Source organism: Arvicola amphibius, chromosome 3 (assembly GCF_903992535.2).
Source record: "Arvicola amphibius chromosome 3, mArvAmp1.2, whole genome shotgun sequence".
Lineage (NCBI taxonomy): Eukaryota > Metazoa > Chordata > Mammalia > Rodentia > Cricetidae > Arvicola > Arvicola amphibius.
In genome coordinates, this window is record NC_052049.1 from 132,053,480 (window position 1) to 132,080,739 (window position 27,260).

At 49.7% G+C, this 27,260-nt stretch overlaps 2 protein-coding genes across 3 annotated transcripts in view; one reads left to right on the forward strand and one right to left on the reverse strand.

Moving 5' to 3' along the window:
- Positions 1-10,595, forward strand: part of Aagab (alpha and gamma adaptin binding protein) — a 37,015-nt gene extending 26,420 nt beyond the window's left edge. Inside the window, exons 6-10 of one of the 2 annotated variants that reach the window (XM_038324255.1) lie at positions 5,018-5,100; positions 5,751-5,850; positions 7,676-7,780; positions 8,213-8,262; positions 8,887-10,595. In XM_038324255.1, the coding sequence (XP_038180183.1) occupies positions 5,018-5,100; positions 5,751-5,850; positions 7,676-7,780; positions 8,213-8,262; positions 8,887-8,964 (416 nt within the window). In that variant the 3' untranslated portion in view covers positions 8,965-10,595. The remainder of the gene's footprint in view (positions 1-5,017; positions 5,101-5,750; positions 5,851-7,675; positions 7,781-8,212; positions 8,263-8,886) is intronic. The other variant, XM_038324256.1, reaches the window with a different exon arrangement.
- Positions 10,596-19,889: 9,294 nt separating this feature from the next.
- The window catches only part of Smad3 (SMAD family member 3), a 108,113-nt gene continuing 100,742 nt past the window's right edge, over positions 19,890-27,260 (reverse strand). Inside the window, exons 6-9 of the mRNA XM_038323011.1 lie at positions 25,106-25,318; positions 24,275-24,412; positions 22,115-22,259; positions 19,890-20,031 (exon numbers count right to left, since the gene is read on the reverse strand). Coding sequence (XP_038178939.1) covers positions 19,908-20,031; positions 22,115-22,259; positions 24,275-24,412; positions 25,106-25,318 — 620 coding nt within the window. The 3' untranslated portion in view covers positions 19,890-19,907. The remainder of the gene's footprint in view (positions 20,032-22,114; positions 22,260-24,274; positions 24,413-25,105; positions 25,319-27,260) is intronic.

The window sequence follows — 27,260 nt, forward strand, 5'->3', positions numbered from 1 at the left end:
GTATCAATTTTATGTTACACAGTGTTCCTGTCCCTGGTTTAAAAAGCTGGACACTGGCAAGTTCTAAGGAGGGTTTTTTCTGCACTGATGACTTCTGGGTATTATATCAAGTGGCACCATGATGGGTGAAGAGGGGGATGGGAACCAGAGAAGGACCGAAAGGAAACAAATGCTTGAGAGTTGTGACTCCGCCCCCAGGGAGCAGATTGCAGCTGGACTTTGAGTAACTCTTGCATACAGAAGTTCTCCCTCTTACCATTATAAATAAGATGAATTGGTTATCTATTAAAGTATCACCTAAATGATCATCTATTGCCCCCTCGTGTCCTGGGTAAATGATTCCATGGTGGAAGTTCCAGATTCCAGGTCAGGCTGACCTTTGTAATTAAATGAATAGAACCAAAAAAAGAAATGAGTGCCCACAACACAAGGCCCCAGTTCTCACTTCTGCCTGAAGCTGTTCACTTGAGAAAGTGGATAGTTTATGCCTTTCATTTTTTAAAAGATTATCTATCATCATTATTATTACTTCTAATATTAGCAACAGCTGCGTAGCTCAGGATAGCCTTGAACTTGATGCTCTTGCCTCAGCCTCCCAAGTGCTGAAATTACAGACATGCATTACCACATCCAACTCTATATACATTTTTAAGAAGTGAAAAAAATGATATTAATTTAAAAATTTGAACCTAATATCACAGAAAAATGAAGCATCAAATTAGTGAGAGGAAGAATGGCCAATGAAGAGGGTTCTATACCTGTGTAACCTTGGGAAACCAGCTTTATTTTCCTTCCAGTGTCCGGTCAGGGGCAATATCCACTGAAATGGATTTCATTAAATCTCATGAAGTTGAACTGGGCTCTAATTTTTAAATTTAACCTTGAGGAACACAAGATATGACCTGAGCACTTAGAGTGTCCATTATCTATGAACGTCATGGTCAACAAAGAAAAGAATGAGTAAGATAACTGACCATCCCGTCTATGTAGGAAGCATAGTGGGTGGGAGGATTGTGTTGTAAAAGGAGGAGCGGAGGAAATGGTGAGCCTTCCCGGTATGGCCTTCAGGAGTGTCCACACACAAAGCAATGGTAAGAGCTCGCCTCCATGGGTCTCCTTGAAGGCACTCTTCTTGACTACTTTGCTCGTCCACTGCAGCTCTTTCCAAAACTGGTCACGAGCCATATAAGAAAGCCAGCTCTTCATGGTCTTCCTTGCTGTTTCCAGTCTTTGGGTCTGAATGGCTTCTCCTGACTGCCAGCTCCCCTTTGAGGATTGTTAGGTGTGCGCTCCAGGCTTCAGAGTCAGAACTCAGCAGGGCCTTTGCTGTGACGAATGTTGAGCTCTCCATGTTGAGCTCTCCGTCATGACTTTGGGAAAGGCAGTGCTCACTCCAGACTGTGCAGGAGCGGGAGGACATTCAGCACAGCGCTCACTGGCGTCTGCTGCTGCCGTCTCCTTCCTGACAGATAGCTCTCCTCAGTGCACATACTTTTCATGGGAGGAGAGCAAGGAAAGCGTCATCTCACTTTCCCGTAGGCATGACTCTTGGCTCAGGAGCAGCTCCTCCGTGTCACTGGCCGAGCAGAGGAGCATGTTCCTGAATCTAGCACAAGTGGAGCCACGTGCAGTGCTGAGTCTAAGTGAGCCTAAGCAAGCATTGCTGTAATAGCATATTCAGGACTTCAAGCAGTGGGAGAGTTAGAGAGAATAAATAAGGGTTTGGTTTTGTGATGTTTTTCTATTTGTTTGTTTGTTCATTTTAACATGGTGCATGTGGTTTTGCCTACATGCATGTCTATGTGCCATGTGGGTACAGAGCCCACAGAGGCCAGAAGATGGGAAAGATCCCCTGGGACTAGAGTTACAGATGACTGCGAATTACCATTAGGTGCAGAGAATTAAATCCCAGTCCTCTGGACCAGCAGCCAATGCTCTTAACCACTGAACCATCTCCCCCACAATGTTTTTGGTGATTTTTTTTTTTTTTTTTTTTTTTTTTTTTGGTATCTGACCAGAAAGACTTGGAATATCCTATAATAACATAGAGTCCTTTTCCTGGCACTGGTGACATCATTTGTGACTTTCTTAGAGGTTGTATAACTTGAGTGGTCTGTCGTGGTTTAAGATTATCAAATGGTTGCAACTCCTCTATGAACTTTTAGAAGGTCTTGCTGTGATTATAATGAGCCTGGGCCTGGTTATTATCATTTACCATGTGAGGAGAGAAGACCAGACTCACACGAAAAGGAAGGTATTTTGTGCAAAGAGAAACAGAATGTAAGAACAGTGAGAACACCTTAAAATGCAGAGAATGCTTGAACCTGCTGAGCTGATGCCAAATAGTTGCTGCTTTCAAGAAATAAAAACTGAAGAGTGAAGACAGAAAATGTCTAACAGGGCGCGTGGATTTGGGGTGTGACCAAGGAGATTCCTAACATTTGAAGAGTCTACGCTAATAACAAATTGTGTTTGTTTGTTTGTTTGTACTTTTCATGGCATGGTCATCTTCCATCTGTAATAGAAAAGGAGTCAGATGTTTGGGGATGAATTTCGTACACAGTGGTTCCTCTTGGAACCATGGCTACTTGCAGCAAACTACCCCAGAGGGTTTAGAAGCGAGTAGCTCCTCTTTTCCACTTGCGCCTTTTCTGAGTGACAAGGTGGCATGTGTACTGTCCTTCTCCTCTGCCGGAGGAGGTGGCTGTCCTTTGGAGCAGCCCATCCCTCATGTTGCCACTGCCCAGCAGTTACTGAATGGCCATCCTGCCAGGTTACTACTTAGGTTCTTCGTGCCTATGTTCACATGATCTTTACTTTGTTAATAACGGCTTCAGAGGCAGTGCTAGTGATACTGGTTGTCTAGGCAACCTGCATGAGCTGCAGGGAAGCCATCCAGAAATTCCTAGAGGATCTTCTCACACTCTCTCTAGAGGAGTGAGTTCAGTACATGGAGATATTTGGGGAGAGAACCACTTTTCCTGCAGAACTCTTTTTAAAGGTGTATTATGTGTATGTGTTTAGGACTTAGTATATGTATATATACCATGTGCATGCAGGGCCCACAGAGGTCAGAAGAGGATGCCAGATCCCTGAACCTGGACTTCACAGAGGGTTGCCAGCCACCATGTGATTGCTGGGAACCAACCTGCAGTCTTTCACAAGAGCAGCCAGTACTCTTAACTGTTGAGCCATCTCTCCAGCTCTTCAGAGAACTTTTAATATTCGACTTGAAATACTTGTTGTATTGCAGTAATTGTCTTAACTGTGTCTAACTCATAAATTAAACCTTTTGTATATGTGTGCTGAGTGTCCGTAACTGAAATGCTTAGGACTCAGTTTCACAGGTTTTGTGACCTTCTGCATTTTGAAATACTTGCACATATGTGTACAGGACATTCGTGCTGTTTGTGCATATCTTCTTATATCTTATGCATATGGTCTGGAGATGGTTCGGAAGAGTGTTGAGAAAGCGCCTGTGCTCTGCTGTGCAGAGGTTTCCGCTGAGGCATTGTGGTGGTGCTCAGACGGTTAAAATTTTAAAAAGGGATAGACATAGAAAAACCAATCAAAAGTGCCCAGAGGTTTATAGTGTGTTGTCGGTTGCAGCTCCTCTGCCTGGCTCCTGGAAGGGAGCCACTGTAAGAAGAGAGACACTGGTCGAAGATGCGTCAGGTCGAGCTCATATTATGTCCTTGCATGAGTAGCAGCCTGCCCAGTTTAGGGAATGCCAGGCTGTAGAGTTGGGATTTGAGAGACTTCTGAATTAGATTTGAAAATTACCCAAAGTCCAAGTTATTTCCAGTAATGAAGGGAGGGCGCTTGTGTTTGCTGCACAGACTCTGCTGTTCACCCCAGCCAGCTGGCATCTAAGTGCGCATGTGTCACTGACCAGTCCTGCACACCCACAGCTCAGAGAGAGAGCCACCTGCCCTCTGGCTTTGAAACCCTTACAGGAAGTTTGCAGGCTGCAGTCCTGGAAGCTGGAGAGAGCTCAGTGCCTGTCTGATCCTGAGTCTGCTGGCTGAGACACTTGCTAGAGTTGAGAGGAATGGTTGAGTCTCAGAGGCCTTGAGTCTGGGGCTAGTTTTAGTAAATGTTCTAGGTGATTCTTGGATCAGTTCCAGATGCTCTGCCCCAGACCTGTCTTCGCTGTGACACAAACACCGTGGGAACCTTGAGTGCAGGTAGCTTCACAGTAGCGAGATGACAGCTGCATTAACCATCGTGCCCCTTACCCATAGTAATGCTTTCACGCTGACTTATAAAATGCTCGTGACTTTAATCAACAGCATCTGTTAAAACACTGGTGTCATAACTCAGAGATGGAGCCATGGGATGGCATTTGTGTGTAATAGCCTACTAGTTTGCCACCTTGGCCAGTATTTTGTTATATAAAACAAACTCAGATCGAGAGAGTGTGTGTGCCAGTCAGCTTTGTCACTGTTATAATAAAATGCCTGAGATGATCAGCTTACATGGCTCAGCTTACTTTGATCCAGGGTTTCAGTCCACACTTGATCAGCCTTGTCTCCTTGGCCCTGTCACCCCACAGTACAACATGGTAGGTTTGTATGGTAGAGATGACTATTACCTCGTGGCCAGGAAGCAAAAAAAAAAAAAAGAGGCCCACATCCCAGTGTCCCCTTCAAGGACATGACCCAATCACCTTACTTCCTCCAGGTATGTTCTGCCACCTCCTTGAACACACAGGCCTTCAGGGTACATTTCAGATCCAAACTCTCTCTCTCTCTGTCTCTCTCTTTTATTGTTTTTACAAGACAGAATTTCTCGTTGTAGCCTTGCTTGTCTTGGAACTCACTTTGTAGACCAGGCTGGCCTTGAACTCACAGAGATCTGCCTGCCTCTGCCTCCCAAGTGCTGGGATTAAAGGCGGGCACCACCACCGCCTGACTAGACCAGCAGGGTGAGAGGTGGGATTTTGCAAAGCGAACCTTTGCTTGTCACCTCACAGTGTGAAGCCTAAGCAACAGCGCTCTTGATGTCTTCTCTTCAGATAGGAGCCAAGGCTTCAGCCTCCTCAACTCGCTGGCTGGAGCAAACCGCAGCATTGGATCAGCAGAGAGCTGTCACTCAGAGGTAAAGAATTTTCTGGGTCTTTTCTCCTCTTTGACTTTAATATCTTTGTTATTATGGATCTCTACAGTCTTCATTTACTTAGTTTCTATTTAGGAGGCAGCAGAGGAGAATTCAGCAGCCGTTGTGTCTGGCCCCTGTTGAGGAGAGGCTCATCCAGCCCCCTCGGCAGCCTCTCCCTCAGGGATAGCAGGGAGAGTTTTTGCTAGAGCACTTTTCAAATCTACAAGGATTTCCTTGCAGCATAATATTACTTTCAGATCTTTACATAGAAAATAAAAATGAGTCTTTTTCAGTACTTGTTTCCCAAGGTCCCAAGTCAACCCTGAGTAAACTGACAGACCGTTTACGCCTGTCCTCGGTAGCCCCATTCTGAGTTCCCTGGGTCAGTCAGCCCATAACATGGATCTTAAATGATGCAAACCAAACATGTTTTAGTAGCCTGTAGCAAAATCCTAACATTTCATAGTTGTTCCTTAAAGGAAATAACAGCTGGGACAATGACTTTGCAGCCTTGTGTTTTAATATGACCTCGTTCCTATTTGTCTCCTCCTTCGTGTTCTGTTATAGCTGGGGTTGGGAAGAGTGAATTCTTGGATTTTTCACTGAAATAGCTTACTGTTAAATTGTTGCTTCTGTGTATTTCCCCTCAGCAGCAGGCCCGGTTGCCAGCAGCTGAGAGGATAGAGTCCCTTCCAGGCCATCATGGTGGTGCATGTGGCTCAGCAGGTGCACAGGTTGACAGCATTGTGGGTAAGTTCCTTCATGAGCTCCCCATAGGTGACAGGTACCGAACAGGACAGAAAACACTGAGGGGAGAACTGACTTTAAACATGGAGGAGAAAATGAACATGAACGGCACACCCACTAGACTGGTCCACTCTCTTGCTTTCATTCCCATTCTGACATTCAAATGACTGTCTGTGAAGGCCACCTGTGGCCTCTGTGCCCTAAGTCTGGTATTCCCCATCCTCACCTCTACTGAGCAGCAGCCTTCAGGACTGTGGGTGGAGCCTCACTGACAGTGTCTTCCCCTCACCAGCAGTATCTTCTGGTTTCCCTCCTGCATGCCTTTGCAAGGTTGCTGTCCTTTCCCCAAACTGTAAATACTGCTTTCTTCAGTGCGCCATCTAAATTCCTCTTTTTAACATATTTTTAAAGCACAAAGTGACTCTGTCCTTGTCTCTAGCTCAGTTACCATCTCTGTGCACAGATAAATTAGAAATGTCATCTTTGGCCTCGTGCACCAACAACCACTGAACTAAGACACACTCTGACCCCAGATGCACTTGACAAATTGGGTGGCAGTGTGATAAATGAAAAGGCTTATAAATCACCACCCTTGCCATCAAAGAGTTTATGAACAGGTGTATAGACATGGAACTTGTTACAGTCAAGGTTGTGGGTCTTAGACCACCATGTAATTGGGTTCAAGTCAAGGCTGTACCTCTAGCGGTGATACAGCCTCGAGTAGATGATTTCTCCTCAGTGGTCTGAGTTTCTGCCTCTGGCAAGCAGGAGTAAGCAGTCTGCCCTCCAGGGATATTGGAAAGTGGGAGTACATCCTGGTAGGTTAAAGTCCTCCATTTTGATGGTGTCGCTCAGTAGTGTAGTTCAGTGGAAGAATGCTTCCCAAGCGTGTGCAAGGCTCTGGGTTTGATCCCTGGTGCTCCAAAAATGGTGGCTGAGAGACAAAGGGAAGGGGAACAGGTGGACAGAGCAGGGATGGAAGGGAAGGGAACAGAAATGTAGAAAGCAAGATCTCAGTACTGCATGTGTTCACTGCCACAATGGTGGAAATGTTAGAAAACCAAAGAACCCACACAAATGCTGCCACAGTTATGCCAACCATGGAAAGAACCTGAGGATGGAGCCCTAGACACTGGGCAGTCAGGGAAGCTACTGTCATTGTGATAAAGAAGTGCTATAAGGGACTGGAGAGAGTGTACTGCTCTTACAGAGGACCCAGTTTTGATTCCCAGCGTATCTGGAGATGCTCACAACCACTCTACACCAACTTCAGGAGATCCATGGCCTCTTCTGGTCGCTGCCAGCACCTGCACCTGCACTCAACTCCACTCACAGACACATGTATATATGCATAATTAAAATAAATGTTTATTTTTTAAGTAATATGCTGAGGTAGAAATGGCAAAGGATTTGTATTAAGAAAACATGACTCCAAACAGCTCCACCCCTGGGACTTAGAGGAGTTCAGTTTTAGACGTGAATTGTTTTGGTTTTCCTTGACAAGTTCTAGACAGTAATATTGTCCTGATAGTCTTAGGTGTAGCCATCGTAACAGTGGGTGTGGAGGTGATGTACGGGTCCCTGTTGAGTGTGCAGAAGGGGAGGTGCCTTTCAGAGCAAGCCACATCTCTAAATGGAAGCAGTGTCCTCCACCTCCTCACAGTGCGGTGAGACTGGAAAGGGAGCCCCCGGCAGCCCAGCGGGCTCCGCTGTACAACCTGTGAAGCTGGCACCACGTGCCAGCGCTCTGCTGTTGCCCATGCTCACGAGGGCATGCTGACTGTACTGAGCACATACATAAGTCATGTGTGGCCAACTCTGATTTCAGACCCCATGTTAGACCTGGATATTCAAGAATTAGCGAGTCTCACCACTGGAGGGGGAGATCTGGAGAACTTCGAGAGGCTCTTCTCAAAGTTAAAGGAAATGAAAGGTAATTGTCTCGTGTGTCCAATCCTTTCATGCTGATGCTTCTCTAGTTTATGTGGTAGCATCTCACTTGTAATGGCTAGATTGGATTCTGAGTTCTGGGCTTGAGAAATTTAGCTGCTTAGGAGATTGGACCATTTTATTGGTAAGATTCCTGGGGGAAAAATTTTCTGTCTTGATTCACTTTCCTTTCTTCTTAAGTGTCTCTCTTTTCTTCAGTGAGTCTCATTATCATAGCATCTGTCAAATTCCCACCAAGTTACTCACATCCCATCTGGAAAATTTGGGAGACTCAAGCTTTCTAATGGCTGTAATGACTATATTATGAGCATATGTCTTAGAATCCCATCTACCCTCTTCAATTGTTAGCACACCCATGCACTCCAGATTCTCCTGTGCTATTAGACAAATTTCTCAAGATCTATTTTCCCCCTAGACAAGGCTGCAACACTTCCTCATGAGCAAAGAAAGTTGCACGCGGAAAAGGTAAGAAGACACAGCAGGTGTTTCTCATCTACAAAAGGTCTTAACTGTGCCATGAGCAGTGCCATGGGGTCTCTGTGAGTGCTACACTGGGTATTGTAGCCAACTGGATATTTATTTGTACAATAGTAACACAGTTGCTACAGTCAAACTGAGATATCTTTAGTATATGTTACGTGACATGGAACCTTCCCCAAGACTCGGGATGCTTGCCTTCCTATTAGGCCAGAAAACTCTTAGCTGTTTTGTTTTGCTATTACCAAAGCAACACATGTTTTTGGCAGGAGACTGACATGATTCGGGACATCTCATTATATGAACTGTGTCATCATTTATTTGCCCAGCTCCGTTCCAGACATTAAGGCCAACTGCGTACTCATGTTTTTGCTTCTGTCAGTAATGAAGCTGGGTTTATCCTCACTCTTCACATTCATGTGCAGCCCTGATCGCAGGCTTAGCCCAGGTCTACAACAGAAGTCTGGGTCAAAGGCTGCCCAGGGATTTTAATGTGTGCTGCTGGAGGGCCAAAGTATAGGATTGTAGACCTCAGCCAGATCGGGTGTGGCCTATGAGGTGGGCTGAAGGTCAGCTGCTAGCCTGAAATGTGTCCCTTGCTTCACTCCACAGGTGGCCAAAGCCTTCTGGATGGCCATAGGAGGAGACCGAGACGAGATCGAAGGCCTTTCTTCAGACGAAGAGCACTAAATTCTTCCTGCTGGGTTTGCCCAGCACTGATGCCAGCACTGTGCACTCAAAAGTGCTTCCCTGCTCAACCCGGTTCTGTTCTGCCAAGATTGCCATCACCATGCTGGCCGCTTGACTGTTTGGGGGTCCCTTAGCTGGGCTTTTAGAAAGGAAATAGGGAGACATCTTTGCTCTTGGGTCGTAAGTGAATGAGGAGTGAAATGGCAGTATTGAGACATCTTCAGATCTCTAGTCTTCGTTTTAAGACCCAGGGTAGAATGAGTCTTAGAGGTCTGTACAGGAGAGCCAGGTGTCAGAGCATACTGTGATCCCAGCACCTGGGGGTCGGAGGCCAACTTGGGCTCCATAAGGAGGCCTGCTTCTTTGCTGAATCGCCAGCATTCACACTGGCTGAAGGTCAGAAGTCTGTGCCGTTTCCTGTGTACTTCCCCTGGTCCCCACTGAGAGCCAGGCTCTGAGCTAAGGTGGATGTTGTTGAGAAAAAAATAGAGGCAGCTATAGATCTGGTGTGCGCCCGGTGGGTAGGGGGACAAGTGGCTCTGGGTTTGTCTCTCAAGCCCTTACGGACATTTGAAGTTCAGTGTCTGAGTTCCTGCCACAAAGAAGTAAAAGTCAGATGTCTGTGAATAAGAAACAAGCAAAGGTTTCCTTCTCTAAGGAGGGTAGAACACCCCTCTCCCCAGCTGCAGGACAAGGGCCCTTAGTGCAGCCCTGTGCAGGCCAAAAGGAGCAGCACCATGCTGGTTCTGAGCACACTGTGCTGACATGTGGGCAACAGTGCGCTCTGACCAAGTACTGTCTCTAGATATTTGAGATTTCAGAGCTGTGCTATCACACTTGACACCCTGAAAGCAAGACAAGTGCCCCTTCTTTCTGTTTGGTAGCCAGAGATCACTGTCAAAGCACTTGAACTGAGCAGTGGGGGAAGGTGAGCCGTTAAACAGTCCTGAGCCACCACCATGGGCCCATGGGCTCCTCTGCACCCCTCCAGGGCCCGGCCCCTTCTCCTTTGTTGTGTTTGAATGCATCAGCGCCAGGGGAGCACAAGGCAACATTTTAAAGAAGAGAGCAAAGTGCAGCAAATAAAGAGCCTTATTTCATCATAGACTCTTCGGGGAGGAGTTTCTGAGCAGGTGCAGCCTGTGATAGATGGTGCCCATCATGGGCTGAGAGCTGGTCCTGATTTAGCGTGGGAAACATGGGTGGGTCACAAGCAGAAACAAAGCTCACCTGCCCTGGGTACCATTTACAGGACTTGAAACAGATGGTTGGCCAGGCCAAAACCAGCACAGGGAGGAGACAGCCAGCAAACAGTGGGTGCTGGCTTGCTCCGAGTCCCTGTGCCCACCCCCCACACCGATCTTGTAATCTTTGAGCTTGGGTTTATGCCCTCCCTTCAGTAGGACTGAAATTTTGAAGTGAGTGCATTAGCCTTTGGTTAAGAAGGAAAATTAGGGGAAGTTGACTCTGAGTTGCCAGGAAGGCAGAACATGTTTTTCTTAAAACATGGAAGATTTTAGAAAATATGTTAGGCTACATGATTAAGAAAAAGTAGACTAGAAAAGGCTTGTATTTGATTTTTGCTGACTAAACAAAGCCAGGTAATTAAAAGATGATTTATTTATAAAGTCTCTAATGTGTATTGTTGTGTTTGGGGAAGCTGGTGTCCTCTGTAGTAGGTGCACAAAGTGTCTAAAGAGTTTTGTCGATTATGTCTTAGAGTCTGCACTGCCTGTGTGTGATGTCTGCTCCTGCTTCTGAGACCTCAGCTGATCGTCAGGGATATTGGCACTTTGCAGGGACGCTGAGGGTCAGAGTCACTACTGACGGCTCAGAGCTGCTGAGCTGATGCTGTGCTGACAGGTGCTATCTTCTAATATGCCCCGTGCATGTAACTTAGATCTCCAGAGGGCACTGGGGTAAGAGACTGGCTTCCTGTCTTAAACACCACTGCGTTTCTAGAACAGCGCTGGGTACATAGTAGGCCCACATTTTTGTTGGCAGGTATGGTCTGCCTGTTAGAAATGATCACAGAGTCTGATGAGCCATGAGTTCTGGAAACTAGAGAGAGACAAGAGTCAAATTTTTCTTCTCTGAGACAATCATGTTATGTAATAATTTCAAAGTGATGAAGGCATGGCTATTTTTGTAATTTTAAAATATGGCAGAGTATGAGAAGGTTGACAGAACCAACTGGCTTGCTCTCTATTTATAGAACTTGGCCACATCTGATCCAGAGAGACTGCAGATTGGGGGAAGCTGGGCTCATTTAGATGGTTGAGTAATGAAGGATGTGGTACAGGGATCATAGAGTACCAGGCCTTTTGGGGAACCGTTCATACATGAGGAAGGTATGTGCCCAGTGTCATCCTCCCACTGTGGAAAGCTGGGGGAAAACATCTTGCTATACTTTGTCATGTTCCTTGGGATCATCTTTTTAAAGTTTATTCTTATTTTGTGGGTAAAATGCTCTGCCATTTTGCCCTGCATGTATGTCTGTATTCTGTATCACTACAGGTTATACAGTGCCTGTGGAGGCCAGAAGGGTGCGATGGACCATCTGGGACTGGACTTACAGATGGCTGTGAGCTGCCGTGTGAATGCTAGGAACAGAAGCAGGTCCTCTGAAAGGGGAGCCAGCGCTCTTGGAATGGTCTTCCGAACAATGACCATTGAGAGAACATGAGGTATGCCTCTTGTCCTGCTGTGGCATGCTGTAGCAAGCAGGAGGATCATGGGGAAGGGTAAAATGTGAGCTCTGAGGACTATTTTTAGTGTGGTGTTGGCTACTGCAAACTAAATTTAACGTATCTAGAATGGTTCAGGGGTTCTGGTTTCATTAGTGCTCTGCTTGAAGGAGAGCTTAAGCAACTGTTCTGATGACCCAGATTTGCTCGTCACATACCCATCTACTAGGGACAATCGAGTTATTAGATCATTATCAAATTAGTACCAGAGCACAAAGGGAGAGAAAAATGCAAATGCCTTCTCCAGTGTGCTGAACCGGGATGGCCTGATGGCTGCTCAGTCTCCTGCGCGGCTCTGCTGGTGTTGGCTCAGTGACCCGCCCCACACCTCTGGAACACACTCTTTCTTGTGTTTCCTGCATCTGCTCTATGTTTTACTAGGAGTGAAGTAGGTTCCAGTGCCAAGAGAAGTATCTGCTTGATTCTGGATGGATTGTTCCTCTGATGGTGGGATGAACAGTTGACAGAAGAGCCAGTGGCAGTCATGTGCACCTTTCTTTAGAATGTTAGGAGCCCCATTCCTCCATTCCTGTGGTCCTACTGACAAATGGTTCTACACCACCCCCCCCCCTGCTTTTTAAGAAAAGAACAGATTCAAAACCTGGCCTTAAAATTTACTGTATCTACCGTAATCTTTGGTGGACACAAGCTTGCTTGTGTTTTGTGATGGTGGTGGTCTTGAAAACCTTTGTGTGTGGGATTACCTTTTGTGTGTGTGTTCATGTGGTGCTACTTTGGTGTATGTTGTATGTATATGTCAGAGTGACAGCTTGAAGGAGTTTGTTTTTTCCTTCCAACTTCTGGGTTCTTGAGATGTGGACTCAGGTCATCAGGCTTAACAGCAAACACCTTGACCTACTAAGCCATCCTGCCAGTCCTTTTTTTGTTGTTTTGTTTGTTTTGGGGTTTGTTTGTTTTTGAGATGGAGTTTCGCCACGTGGCTTAGACTGGCCTTGCACTCTCAGTTGCCTTGCTCAGCTCCTGAGAGCTGGGATTGACAAGTGTGCGCACCCACGTGGCACTGTCGATGGCTCACATACCCCTTCCCTTGCCACCAGAACCTGAGCAGCAGAGAAGGTCACATGAAGACACTCAAGCTCAGCTTGCTACCAGAATCCTCCCTGCCGAGCTTGTGAAAGTGGCGCCCATCATAGCTTTTGTGCTTCTGTTACAGCCAGGTGGCTTTCACGCTACAGAGATGTGGGCTCATTAATGCTCAGGTGCTGTTGTGCTTTATGAATGAAAATAAGCGTTGGTTGGAAGAGACATTGATTTTAACCTGAAGTTTAAGGATGTGGACTGTATCAATGGCCCATCCCTGGAAATCTCCAGGCATTCATCATTAGCACAGTTGGTGGCCTCAAACTTCTTTCTGCCCTGCTGAGGCCGAACAATGACTCGAGAACCAGCCACCCTGGGCTGTGACTCTGCTGGTGCCAGAACCAGAATGAGCAAGGACGAAGAGGAGTCAGTCTTAAGAATGAAGTTTCTTTTCTCCTGATGCCCAGAGGCAAGCAAGACGAGATCACAGATGACAGAAGGCCAAGCAGAATGGGAAGAGGGTTGGTTGCAGGCAGCCTATACTGCAGTCGATTCCGAACGGCGAGCCCATCAGAACCACCTGGGAGATTCACCCTGTTCCTGGTGAAGCTGGTGTGTGGTGGGACCTGAAAAGCCTCATTTTTAGCATCTTAGGTGATAATGACACTCCTGGAGCATACTTTGAGAATCAGGTAAGTAATGCTGGACTCCAGCTAAGAGGAATAACAAATTTGGGCACATAGGTAAGTAAGAACATCAAGATTCTTCCAGTAAGTCATGACATGAATAGAGGTATAGAGATGAGAACCCAAACAAGCATGCTGATGAGTCCCAGGACAGCCCCATCAGAAAAATGCTGGTGGCAAAGAAGAGTCCGCCTGTTCCAGAAGGACTGAGATGCCACAGGCTGCAGGCAGAAAGGGCCTCCACCACGGGTGTACTCCAGGAAGGCTGGCAGCAACCTTGTGCACAGATATCTAATCAGCTGCATGGAGGGGGAGTCTGGCTGAGTGGACTCAGACCATGACTAAGTGTTGTTGCTGTAGACAGATACGGGATAGTAGTCCTTGTGTCACATGTGTGTCCCTGAACTAAAGGGAGACAAATTAGAGTTGTGGGACAGCTGTAATAGCGAGTGACCCGGAACTGGATTTTGGGTTGCCATAAAGACTCACACAGAGTAGAGCACAGTGGAAAAGATGCAGAAGGCACAGCACTGAGGCAAAATCCAGAGCCCCCGAGTACACATACCCAGCCACAGGAAGCCAGGGAAGTAAGGATACTGCATAGCCCTGCTCTCGGGGGACTTAGCACTTGCGAGGGATGACAGGCACAGGTAACACACTGTGAAGGAGCCTGGTGACAGAGATCCTGAAAGGTTTCCTGGAGGAGAGCTGAGCTGAGCTGCAAGGCACGGGCACAGCGGGCTGGCCTTTGTGGGTCAGAGGAGCTGCAGTCAAAGGTAGACGGTATGGGAAGGAGGAGCAGCACAGGTAGGCGTGGAGACAGGGTGACACCGTAGACCCCATCACCGCTGCACTGGAGATAGAGCAAGGAGTGGAGAGCTGGGCAGGAACAATGGTCAAGTATCATAGAATGACCTTACAATTTGCCGTGGGCAGTGTTGGTTTGGGTTTGAAATGCCGCTCTTAAAGAGCCATGTGTTAAAGGCTGTCCGGCTCATGGCACTGTGGGAACTGGAGGGATATTTGAGGTAGGCCTGACCGCACAGCCATCGAGGCCATGCCCTTGCTTCCTTTCTGCCTCCTTCCATTACAGGCCCACAACAGCAGGGACAAATGACTGTGGGCTGAAAGGTCTGAGACCATGAGCCAAAATGTTGTCATCATTACTAAGATTATTCTCTCAGGCATCTCATTACAGGACAGTTCTGACTAACATAGGCTGTGTGAATTGTTAGACAGGAAACCGCAACAGTCAGGGTACTGGGGCGGGGTCCAAATGCTAGGAGAAAGCTGGCATGTAGGGTGGTGGGAGCAGGGGCTGAGCACGGTCTGGGAAGACTCGAGAGCAGCTGGAGGTGGGGAGCCCAGAACAATAGCTTTTGCCAGTACAGTTTGCAGGGTGATGGTCTGCAGTGGTCATTTTGTAATTCTGTCTTCTGAATTGTGAGCATGAACAATTAATGGACCAGCAGACCTCTGCCCCCAAGTTGGAAGCTCAGGGCTGATACAGGAAACGCTAGCATTTATGTGGCTGGAAACCCTGAGGCTTGGTGAACTCATGGAAGACTGTCAAAAGCAAACACATCAGTCTGGGAACACCCGAGAACAAGGAGACAAGCTCAGGAAAAAGGCAGATCCGAGGAGCAACTAGGAGCCTCAGGGGGCAGGGCCTTTCAAAGGGGAGGCTTGTCAACTGTGATCTCAGCAAGGAGGTGAGGGATGGTGGCAAAGAAACACAGGAGCTGCTGAGGGGCTGAAGGATGGGGAAGGCAGCTCCATGCGTCACTTCTCTCACTAATCGCTGTAACTAAGTTCTAGCCCAAGGAGCAGATTGGGGTACAGGCCCATCTAGCTAGTACTCTCTTTAACCAAGTCTGGAGGGAGCTGGGTGGGGGGCATGGTGGGAGAATGGGCGAAGGAGTTACCCTAAGGTGGGAATTTGAGGTGGCTCGTGGAGGCCCATCTGAAGCCGCTCCTTCCTGAACAGGAGGCGCTGGACTCAGGAGGTTCTTAGGCACAGGGAAGGGGGCTGCCTGAAGGATGCAGAGCCACCTCTGTCCTGGTTGTGCTTTAGGTCTTCGGTATTTTGGTACATCTCCTGAAGCTGATGGTTAATTCATGCAGGACAGAAGCTGACGTCTCATTCTTGTTTTTAGGAATTTAGGATTCAGAGTGACATCTCGTAGGGAGCTTTTTTTTGGTTTTCGAGACAGGGGTTTCCATTCTGTAGCCTTTGGAGTCTGTACCTGGAAACTAGCTCTTGTAGACCAGGCCCTGGGCTTGAACTCACAGAGATTCCGCCTGCCTCTGCCTGCCCTGAGAGTCTTGGTAATTCTTGTGTGTATCTGTGAGGATACAGTGGCATCCTCTTGTATCTTGTGTGAGGACACAGCGACACCATGGCAGAGGACGCTTGGGGACCCCAGGCAGAAGCAGTGGCAGGGCTGAGGCCTTGGTGCAGAGGGGACTTAGAGGGTATAGTATCTGTGGACACTTGTGTCATATCTGGGGCACCCAGGGCCTCACTGCTGGTCCTGTGTGGTCCCTTGTGAGGAAGCGAGGGCGGGTATTCCTGGAAGAGCACGGCAGTGGGGCCAGGCACAGTGTTGTAGTATTTGCGTTTGCTGAGTTCTGAAGCCCCCAGGACCTCACCGGGGCTCCCCTTTAAGTCCCTCTATCCAGAGACAGCAGCAGGAATGAGACGACTCTCCTGCCCCAGGAGCTTTACAGTGAAAAGTTTATTAGATGGGCGCTTATAAGAAGAGGGGACACGGCTCTTTAACATTGGGGTACAATGCTGTAAGATACAAAAGTTAGAAAAATCTAAAACACTATAAATACATGCTTTTTACAAAGATACTAAAGGCCTGGATGGCTGAATAGTGACAGTGACCTCAGCCTCCAGGTATCTCCACACGAGAGTCCACACCAGCCCACCTGCCCTGGCAACAGCAAAGGCTTCTGGGATAAAGATGGCTCCAATTTCTACATGAAGTTTTCACTCCCAGAAGGGAGGCGCCTCAGCACAGAGGACACGCTCTCTCTCGAGGGCCTGGGCTTGACTAGAGCGGCCTGTTCGCGCATGCCACCACTTGTTGACCCAGTCTGGTCTGACGTTTGTGGATCTGGAGCCAAAAAAGCCACTGCAGCCTCCATATCCATGTTCAGGGCTGGCTGTGTTCCAGCTCTGCTTGTCGCTGTCCTAGGGGAGAGACCTTCACAACGGTCTTTAAGAAATTAAATACCTATCCATCTGAATGGCTTTGAGGAATTGTTACATAAATATGCAAACAGCAGAATGCTAAACATCACTTTTGTCTTAACACGAGCCAGCTGCAGGGGCTGTTTCGAAGGTGATAGCCATGCATCAACATGTTCCTCTCTGTCCAGTACCCCCGTCAGCAAAGCACATCTTCATGTTTGACCCACATCCTGGTGTGTGGCTTCCTGCCCACTTGGGAAGTTGCTGAACACTGTAAAGACCACTACTTAAAGAGGCCAAGTGATGGGAACACTGACCACTCATAGGAAATAGAAGTGCGCTCTGACCAGGCTCCGGCTAATGTAAAGGCACGTACATCCAGCCACTTAACCACACACAGTGCCGTGAAAATACAGTGCGGAAGCTGTGGCTGTGTCCCATTCTGCTGCAAGCTCCTTTCCAGCCTCTCAGGGACTTAAGAAGAAAATCAGAAATGGCAAGCGTGGGGCTAAGAAATAGAAGTCAGATATTTGCCTCTGCTCCAGACAACTCAGGCACATGCGTGACACACACGCTACTAAAAGGAAAAACCTTTCTGTGTCTGAGTGGAAGACATCAAGCCCTGGAATATATCCCATCTCTGAGAGAGAGCAAAGACCACAGCACCCAGAAAGCACACGGCTCATTCAATACATTAACAGGTAGGCAAAAGAATCACTGACAATAAAAATAATACAGCACACTCTCAGGACAGTGGAGAAGTCTGCCAGCAGCCTTGCCCTCCCTATGTTCTTCCTAAGAGAGTCACTGCTGTCCACTCCAGGCTTTTCTCGAAATGCCAGGTCTTCCACAGGCCTCCTGGCAGGTGGCCAGCTGCGGTGACATGCCAGCACAGGCCTGTAGTCCGCATGGCTGGGCTACCTGCACACGCACCGAGTGAAGTTGGAGGAGCTGGATACAAACGTTAGCTCTCTGTAGGGCTGCTGGAAGAGGAGGATCTCTGCCTAGCGCCAGCCATGGGGTCAGTGTCAGCAGAAACCCCGAGGCTGGCACAGCACCTGCAGTTAGGTCACCGAAGGACCACACGTCAAAGGGCCACAGCAGCCAGCTGCACTGCTTTCCTCTTGACTTCCAGCTGTCCTTTAAAGTAGAAGTGCTGTTCATACAAAGACAGAATGGAAACTAACTTGGGAGGACACTTAGATTACTCGTACCCAAAGGACCTGTGTTCTCCACGATGGAGTGCATTTTCTAGATTCCAAAGCCTTTTCCAGATGCAGAGAGTACTTGCCTAGATTTTCCTTGTACACATCCTCTAGCGACTGGCCAATAAAGCAAGGGGGCCAAGGAAGTAACCTTTGGCAAGAAGGAAAAAAAAGATCCTCTCAACGTAGTGCCTCCCAGGAGCAAGCAGTGGAACAGCCGTCAGCTGAGCACTGCAGGCTCCTATGCATTTCCCAGATACAGAGCCGACTGTGGGATGATGCCATTCGTGCTGTGTGGAGCTCTTCTCCGGCCAGGCACCTCGGGGATGATGATGGGCCGCAAGTAGACAAGACAGGTTCCCCATGAACCACCGCCTATGGCTTCAGTAGAAGCCACATCAGAACATCCTTGTGCTGGGCCTGACTCAGAGCTTGGGTGACATGTAGGCAGTTCCAAGGATTCCTGTGTCTGAAGCAGCAGTCCACAGACCGTTTCAAGCCTGGCACAGTGTTCACACCCACTGTCTGTGCCCTCTCAGGATATCAGGATAGGAGGCATTCAGGACTGCCTTTGGGTTCTGTAGCAGCAGCCTGCGGAGAAGATGCTCATGGGCTTCTTGTGTCTGAAGGAGGCTTGGGAACAGCATGCCTGCTGGAAACATCTTTGCCTAGAGCGTCAGAGGCCACAGGAGCCTGCAGGAGAAACACCAGAATGTGCCCCAGAGTCTCTGGAGCACCAGAAGATTGGTCACATTGGAGGGTGCACTTCTTCCCTTCTGGAACAAGACAGGACTTCCACAGGAAATCCATACAAAAACGTGGATCATCATTTCACAACAGAAACAGCAGCCAAGAAGAAAGTACCAATTGCAGGTGGCGATCCTGTGTGCTGTGTTCTACAAAAGCAGGGAAAGGACTCTTTTTTTTTCCAGTTGAAGTAATTGATACTCGTTTTCTCTGTCATTGCCACTGGGAACGGTGCTCACTGCACAATATCACTGCAGCAGTTTTCGGTGCCAGTCCTTTACCAAAGCTGGGGAATCTTACATCCCAGAGTGAAGATGACAGGCCTCTCTGCGCCAAGCCTGCAATTTCCCAAGGTGTAAAATAATTGTAATAGCCCTTTTCATCTGCCCCTGTTGGATTGCCTGGGGATGTCTTACCTTCTGGTGAATTGGCTTCTGTAAATCTCAGCTTCCAAACCTCAACAGGGCAAGCAGAAATTGGTGGGTCTGCTCTGGTCTTCGAGCCAATGTACACACCCAGCATTGTTTTTATAAAACAGAAGACATTGCAAAGAGCCTGTGCTAGGTGACTCATTAATGCAACTGGCTCTGTAAAGCAGCACACCATATGCATCAGAATACGGTGCCAGCTCAGAGACACATTCAGTGTGGTGCCACCTAGCTCGGACATGTGCTCCATCACTGCCCTCTCCGCTTTCTGAGAACACTTGGACAACATCCGTGTATGAGAGCACTGTGATAACAACTATACATCCCATCCACGCAGAGCTTCAGCAGGTCCTTCCGAGGGAGAAGGGACAATGAAGAAATGGCTCTCACCAGCTTTACCCACTCATATTCCCATCTGCATTCTGGGGCAGGAGAGTGCCACTGTAGGCCATCCGATTCACCAGGCACACCTTCTGTGTAGAGGTGGTGGCACAGGGTATGCTTCATTGAAGTTTTTATCCACGGATTCCGAAAGCCAGGATGCTCTTCCAAAGGTACACTCCAGCCCTTGAGAAAGGCACTTCCCTCTTTGACGGTCACATCCCAGATCTCTGACATTAAACAAGGAGTCAGATGGTGACACAGGCACCTGTTAGCTCAAGCCACCAGATCAGGAGCCATGATTTGGGCTTCAAACTGGGGCACATGTATGCAGCAAACACAGCTGTTCATAAAATCATCCCTGGGAATTTTTTGCTTATTGTGGTGCCTTGGTTGAGAGAAATTTGTTGTCTTCTTTGACAAGAACAAGTTGGATGGAGTTCTCTTCCAAGTCCATTTTCCCCAAGCCCACCCTCCCCCGCCCACTCCCTCCACTCCCAGTATCTCTAAGACACACTGGAACAGCGGATACTGGGGGAGCCCATCTGGGTGAGGACCTTGTCCAGCCACTGCAAGGGCCCATTCAGGTGCAGCTCAATCCAACAGGGGGTACTGGTCACTGTCTGTCTTCTGCAGAAAGAGGGAAGAAATGGGAGACTTTGAAATGTCCAGAAGGACACACATGTAAGTCAGGACACTGCTTTTTGCCACCTCAAGCCAGAGATCTCTTCATGCTAGATACTGCCAAGAGGTGTGCCAATAATGCGGCCAAACCAGGCCACACTCCTCCAGCCAAGGAGGGCTTTGAGTAAGTCGGGTTCTGCTGGAGCGAGAGGGTCTCAGAGTTAAAGGAGGACTGTGGCAGGCCCCCATGTATGGCCTGCCTGAATGAAGGTCTCCCTGGCTCCCAGCTCTGCCCCTGGATAGGTACCTGCAGCCCCTCCCCAAATCTGGGCCAGCCCCACAGTTGTCATGGGCTGTCTGTCTGATGGAGGGTGTTTTTACAAAGCTCTGACAGAGCCCACATGCTCAGGCCCCAGTGTGCTGCTATAATCCCATCTACAGCTTATTTTGGAAAATCTTACCAGCAGAGCTAGCCGGGGAACAATTACTGGAAAAACCAAAGCACACCACACATTTCTTTTCCTCCAGAGCACTTTGTCTAAATTCAGACTACTTGGTGACGCAGCTCGCAGGCAAGCTCCCAGAAGCCTCCAGTGAGCAAAGGCTATCTGCTGTGGCCACATGCGGGTGCCAGCTGGAGGTGAGGACTGGGATGCAGGCCCACTTACAGCTGCTTTAGAAAACCAGCCTGAAACCTTACTCTGTTTGGCCCACAACGCAGGAGGGCATGTCTGTTCTGGGAAGGGGCCGCACCCGCCACTCGGCTGCTGTGCCATGCTGCCAGGCGGCAGTGACGCAGCGAGCTGTGTAGGACGGGGTGTGCTGGCATGGTACCCTGCATAGTGATACAGTGCCCTAGAGAGGGGCTTCTGCCAGCACATCCAGGGCCACTATCCTGAGAGTCCCCCTCTTTGATCATCAAGTGCTTTGCTTGAATAGTTAGGAAGAGTCACACTCAGCCTGGGGTGTCTGCCTGAAGACCATGGGCCTCCCAGTTCTTTGCCTTGGGGGATTTTGCACTAAGGAATTAGTTTCCTAACCTTTCACTCGCATTCCCTAAATGATCTAAATCCTGGACTAAAAGGCTGGCTCAGGCAGTTCTCCAGCCAGACCTTTGGGCCGGGTCATCAGAACATGGCTGGAAGTTCTTCCACAGTCTGACCGTTTGGGTTCTTGCTTGGTTGCCCTCCCTGGGTTTCAGATTAAAGGGCCCAGAGTACTTGGCTCACTGGCGCCAAGAGGCATCCCAGGAAGAATAGCAGCTCTGGGAGCTGAACAGAGAAGGTGGATTTGACCTCCATCCTCTGCTGAGAGTCCGACTTTCCATAAGTCATGCTCATCGGGATTTCATTACGCATGGTGGCCCAGAGCCAATATCAAAATGGGTTTGGCTAGGGTTCAGAATGACTGCAAAACAAAACTGATTCCAAACATCTGGAAAAATGAAGAGAAGGGGCGAGGAACTCGCAAGGCGCTGGCTGCAGCTGATGTGTGGGTACCTCTGTGCCTGTCTGCTTTGGGGGCTGTGGAGGAACACAAGGGCATGTGGCCCTGCCTCCGAGAATGCTCCTGTCCGCTATGGGGAAAGGAGACTAGTGATTCTCATTAACCCAAGTCTAGACGGTCTGAGGGCCTCGTGAGTAGACCAGTAGGCCTGGCTATTACTGGTGCCATGTTTTAAGTGCTAGCTGGAAATTTGTTGTTGTTGTTGTTGTTTATAAACACTCAAATCTCCCCCTTTGTTGAGTTTAATAGTGATGGAACCAGTGGCAGTGTCAGGGAGACAGTCACCCTGAGAGTCTGTCTCCAGAGAGACTGAAAACACAGGAGAGGCCAGGGTGGAACATGTCTTTGTCTTTTCCACTTGATGCATGTTCTTTTCTCTCCATAGGCTTTAGTTCCCACATCTCTGTAAGAATAATTCTAGTGTCCCCACACTGAGCCTGGAAATGCTGACCGAGCTGGAGAAGTGCTGCGCCAGACGAAGGCTGGGCCTCCATACCTGGCCTCCCTGATCCCTGAGGACCTAGGCCTATGGCCTGGAGTTGGCTCCTCCCCAACACCTGCTAAAAGCAGCTCAGTCACTGACCTGTATTCGGCTCCCCAGCCTTTGACGAAGCTCATTCGGATGGTGCACATGCGAGTCAACTGGTAGACGGCCTCAAAGCCCTGGTTGACAGACTGAGCCAGGAGGGCAGCAAATTCCTGGTTGTTGAAGATCTTCAGGTTGCAGCCTGCCAAGCACAGATAGATAAAGCAATCCTGGGCCTGCCCAAGTGACTTGATTCACTCGCCTCAAGTGGTGAACGGTGGCTCCACTCGGTGGCCACCTGCTCTGTGGTCGTGGAAGGATGGGCCTTCTCCATTCCTACACTTGGTCTGCACACCCCTCGCAGGGAGATGCACATGCAAGGGGCACCAAAGGCTGGCCCACAGGTGCTACCTCCTCCCGCTCTGGGGATGCAAATGCTAAGAAGGAAGCCTGGAAGTGGGCTTGGATGACACAGGGATCATCTGGAGAGGCTGAGGCAGGACTCTGGTTCAGAGAGGCAAGGGACCTGAGCCTGGTGGCCAATGCCTTGTGGTGTAGTAGCCACCTGGGCACAGGTGCTCCTTCATTGGTATAGCAGCAGGGTATGGGCAGCGAGGTGGGTGTGGGGCCTACCGACACAGGGATGGATACTCTCTCGAGTCGAAAGCACCCTCCTCCAGGCTCCTCCGATGGCCCTGCCTCATGCTGGGGTGGAGGAAGAGAGCTGAGTCACATGGTGACCACTCCATTCAAGCTTGGGCCAACGCGACAACAACAATGTACCTAATTCTCCACGATACAGCTAGAGACAGACACAATACTGAAAATAAACCTTGTTTGAAGTCCTACTGCCCAAATGCCAAGAAAGCATATCCTAGAAAATAAAGGCTAAAGTCCATGCCCAGGAACCAGAGAACCAGCAGAGACCCTGTCTGCTGTGTGACTCTGCTGCCTCTCCTTGTGATTCGGTGTATCTGGTGGGGGTTGGATCCTGACAGTCCCTAAGCTGACAGGACACTACCAGAGACCCCTCAGCCTTCAGGGATGGAGGTGGACAGGGTAGGCAGCAGGCTGGGAATACCACCCAGCTTCCACCTCCACCCCTGCATGCTCCCAAGGGGGTGGGTAGAACAAGACACAGTCCACACCCATTCTCGGGGCTGCACCCCAGCCGAGCCAACAGATTGAACACCCGACTAGTCAGCCAGCCTTCTGTGGTTTAGGCCTGCCATGGCTTCTTCCCAGCTCTGAGACTTAGATGCACGGTTCACTCTGAATTCTCTCCCTAGCCTTTCTTCGAGCCACTGGGGCTGCTGGAGAGGAATAGTGAGTTCAGAGAAGTGAGTGTGCTTTGTGAATGAAACCACAAAAGCTGCCAAAGCAGAGCTCCATTCCTGGCTGAAATTCTCAGCATTCTTTGGTTTACCCGGCCACAACCCACCACTCCACCGTCACCCACCACTCCACCGTCACCTACTAAGCACAAACGGGAAAAGGAGCTAACTGCACATGTCCCAAGCAATGGCCGGACACAGGCCACGTGCTATATATATATGAGGAGTGTTTTGGCTTTCTGCCGTGGTGGAATCCAAGCCTGGACATTGGGGTCCAGGAGACATCCTCAGAAAACCCTCAATGCCCCAGAATAAACCCCAAACTTCTTCCCTTCACTCAAGACCCAGAAAGCCTTTTAAACATCTGCCTTCCATGGCACCTCCAGCCAGTGTCCCGCCCTCCGTTTCTATGCCCTTGTTGCGGTGTCCTTCCTGCCGCATGCCCTCACACACTTTACCCCACCTCTGCTGGCACCTAATGTCTCCTCCAGGAGGCCCAACCCGATTTCTCCCTATTAGCTGCTGGCCTGGGACTTTGCACCCTCTGTCACACTTCCTGTTTTCATCTTGAATAGCCCGGGTCTATAGAGCTGTGAGTGCAGGAGCACCCCTGTCCACTCTACCCTGCTCCAGTTCCTGCCACAGACCCCGAGTCTCTTCTGTTTGTTGACAGAAAGACCCCAGTGCACACACGTGGGTGTTGGAGGGTGCCTGGGTTAGAGATTTGCTAGATGACACTTCTGTTCTCGTGAGCTTCCGTGGTACAAGAGGACAGACAGGTACAGAGTGTCAACAATGTAGACACCAATGTGGAGGAAGGCATAGAAGCCGTCCCAGGCATGCCTCAGGGGCCATGGCCCAAGGCAGCACCTCAGGGGCTTACCTGGGGGGATCTTGCAGACGGTGGCAGGGTGCCAGCCATAGCGCTGGTTGCAGTTGGGTGACTGAACAAAAATAGCGCTGTCACTGAGGCACTCAGCAAAGACCTCCCCTCCGATGTAGTAGAGCCGCACGCCTCTCCCTAGGGAGGTCAAAAGACATTGGGTCAGAGAGACTGACCCACAGGGTGACAAGGCTAGCTGGGAAGGGGGCTGCTCCAGATAAGAGGAGCCCAGAGCCAAAGCCAAGTGGGAGAATGTGACAGGCAGCTTGGGGTTCCTAAAGCAGTTGAAATAGGTGGCAAGGAGAGGAGCCTATACGCAGTTGCAGGCCTGAGCTCCTGTCTAGAGGACAGCGGTAATCACCTACCTTAGTGGAGACTGCCACCCTACTGCCCTAGTCCCGCCCCCAACAGTGGGCACAGAAGAGCCTTGGTGAAGCCAGGGTGCTACTGAGGCATCAGCCCTCTCCCCCCTGCCAAAGGGACCTCCCTTCACGTGGTTCCCTAGTGCAAGTCTTGCTTTCCCTTCATCACCTAAATCCAATCCAGATGGACAGAAATTAATTTTCAGTTGGCTCAGCACTCCAGCGGTTATGTAAACATTGAGCTCTGCCCAATGGGGGATGTCCCCTTATGCTTAGGAGAGGCCCAGAGTACAAGAAAACAGCTGGACTTGAAGACTAAAGTTGTATGTATGCTCAGGTGACGTATCTACACACTGCCTGCTCCACACTCCCACCTCCTCTCATCTGGGTCCCACGGCACTTGGTGCTGGAGGGGGGGGGGGGTCTCAGTGTCCCCACGAGGCAGCCGTGGGTGTGGGGGACCCATTACCAATGTGCCGCCTCGTGAGCTCCACAGCTGCATTCCTGTTGACATTGGACAGCAGGCCCAGGCAGAAGCGCTCGGAGTTGGAGGGATCAGTGAAGCCATCCACTGTCATGGACGGCTGTGAGGCATGGAATGTCTCCCCAACTCGCTGGTTCAGCTCATAGTAGGAGATGGAGCACCAGAAGGCCGGCTCACAGTAGGTCACTGGCTGTAGGTCTGCAGAGACATGGAGTGTGCCGGGTCAGTGGGTACCTGCGGAAGCTCTGAAAGACTCTCCTCTGTTGCCCCCCCTCCCAATTTTCACTGCCATACCAGGGACTAAGGTCCTCATAGTCTGAGGGAGACCCTGCCAGATTCCAAGGGAAGCGGTACTGGGTCCTTTTCTTTTGGGCCCACATACACCCTGCTCCATAGGGTCTAGCCCTCCAGTGAACAGAAGCAGCCTTTGGAGACAGGCTAGCCCAGACACGAAACAGGTCAGGACCAGCCGACACTAGGCCCAGCACTATGAGCAGCCCTAAGTACGCTCTGGATGTGGTATGGGGCCATGCCACCTACAAAAGTTACCTCCTAGTCTCTATTCTGAGATCCTCAAAGGACCCCATGTCAATCCCTGCCTCCCAAAGGGCTTTTGCTTTGGTGCCACTTGGCCTGAGGAACAGCAATTTGTTCATCTGTCATCTGTAATGACATGGCCACAGTGGCCTCACGAGTTCAGCAGCACCTCGTGTGAACATGCAGACCAGGATCAGGAACAGGACTGGCCATATGTTGTAACAGAAACCATGGCCCATCTTGATGTAGCTGCCAGCTGCTGGGACAAGAGGACACAAAGCAGCTCTGAGGATTTTGTTGTTGTTTTTGTGGTTGTACAGCCTAGACTAGGTGCTCCTCAAGGTAGACTGGCCACGTGAGGGTCGACTCTCAAAAGGAGTCAAGTCCTCTCACATAGCCCAGCTTTCTACTTCCATGTCCTGGGACCCACGCAGAGTTAAAACAGCCCTGTCCCAACCCGCAGACCTCTACAGGGTCCCCTCAGCAGGCTGGCTTCTACCAGCTCTTCCCTCAGAAGCCTACAGCTTCCTGCAGGACTTCATGCGCTGGGCACCACTCCCAGTTGCTCCTCCCACTGTAGCTGCCCTGCCGGCCTGGGGAGGAGCCTCAAGCCCTGCTCACAGCGGCCACCCATCTCAGACCTACACTCCCACTGGGAACACTCTCAAGTGATTGTGTGTGCCTTTGTGCGGGCTAATATCCGTGACTGTCTCACTTGACTGTGAGGTCCTAGAGTCCCCTCTCCTCCCGTGCATGGGGCTCTAGTAAGAAGGGAATGGGGATGGCTCAGCAGTGGCCTGAGGATCCTGTCTGCTGCCTGCCAGGCAGTTTTCTTAAAGTAGAGAGCTGCTGGGACTTGTGCTCAGTATCTCCTAAGGGCCCAAGTCAAAGAGAACAGCAGATGCTGTGTTGCCCACAGGGGAGGGCCTGGGTGGACCCTGGTGGTACAGTGGCCTGGATCTCCTGCAGTGCAAAGCAAATGGTCCTTTAAGAGTGAGGCGGGGACACAGCCCCCATCTTCGCATAGTGCACACTGCCAGAGCCAGCTGCAGGGTCAACATACCCTAAGCTAGGGCAGATGACTGCTTGGGAGAAAGGCGTTCCAGATATTATGGGATGGTCAAATGCATCCTCAGCCTCCAAGCTACTGGATACTAATAGCATATATTTCCTCATCCTCCCAAGAACTGACAATAAAAACCATTCCTAGCCACAGTCAGGTGTGTTCCAGGAGTCAGAAGCACTCCCCACTTAAAGCCATCGCCCTTTATGTTGAACCAGATCTCAGAGTAATTCATCCATGCTCCCTGTGTCAGCCTCTACATCGCCCCTGCCCATGGTCACATCCTCTATGCCACTGGAGCTATCAGTGGATTCCCTGAGCTAACTCAAGTAAGATGTGAGCACGCGGCAAGCATTATATGGTACCGACAGCGATAATAACCTTGCCTATGAACCTGGGAACACCCTGGTCCTGTCTTGACCTTCCAGATGCAGAAGGGCAAAGCTTCCTCCCCTCCTTCTCTTCTCACGGTTGAGCAAGAGGCCGAGGGGGAGGAAGCAGAGGATCAAAGCTACCGTGCAGAGAAGGGGAGCGATGAGA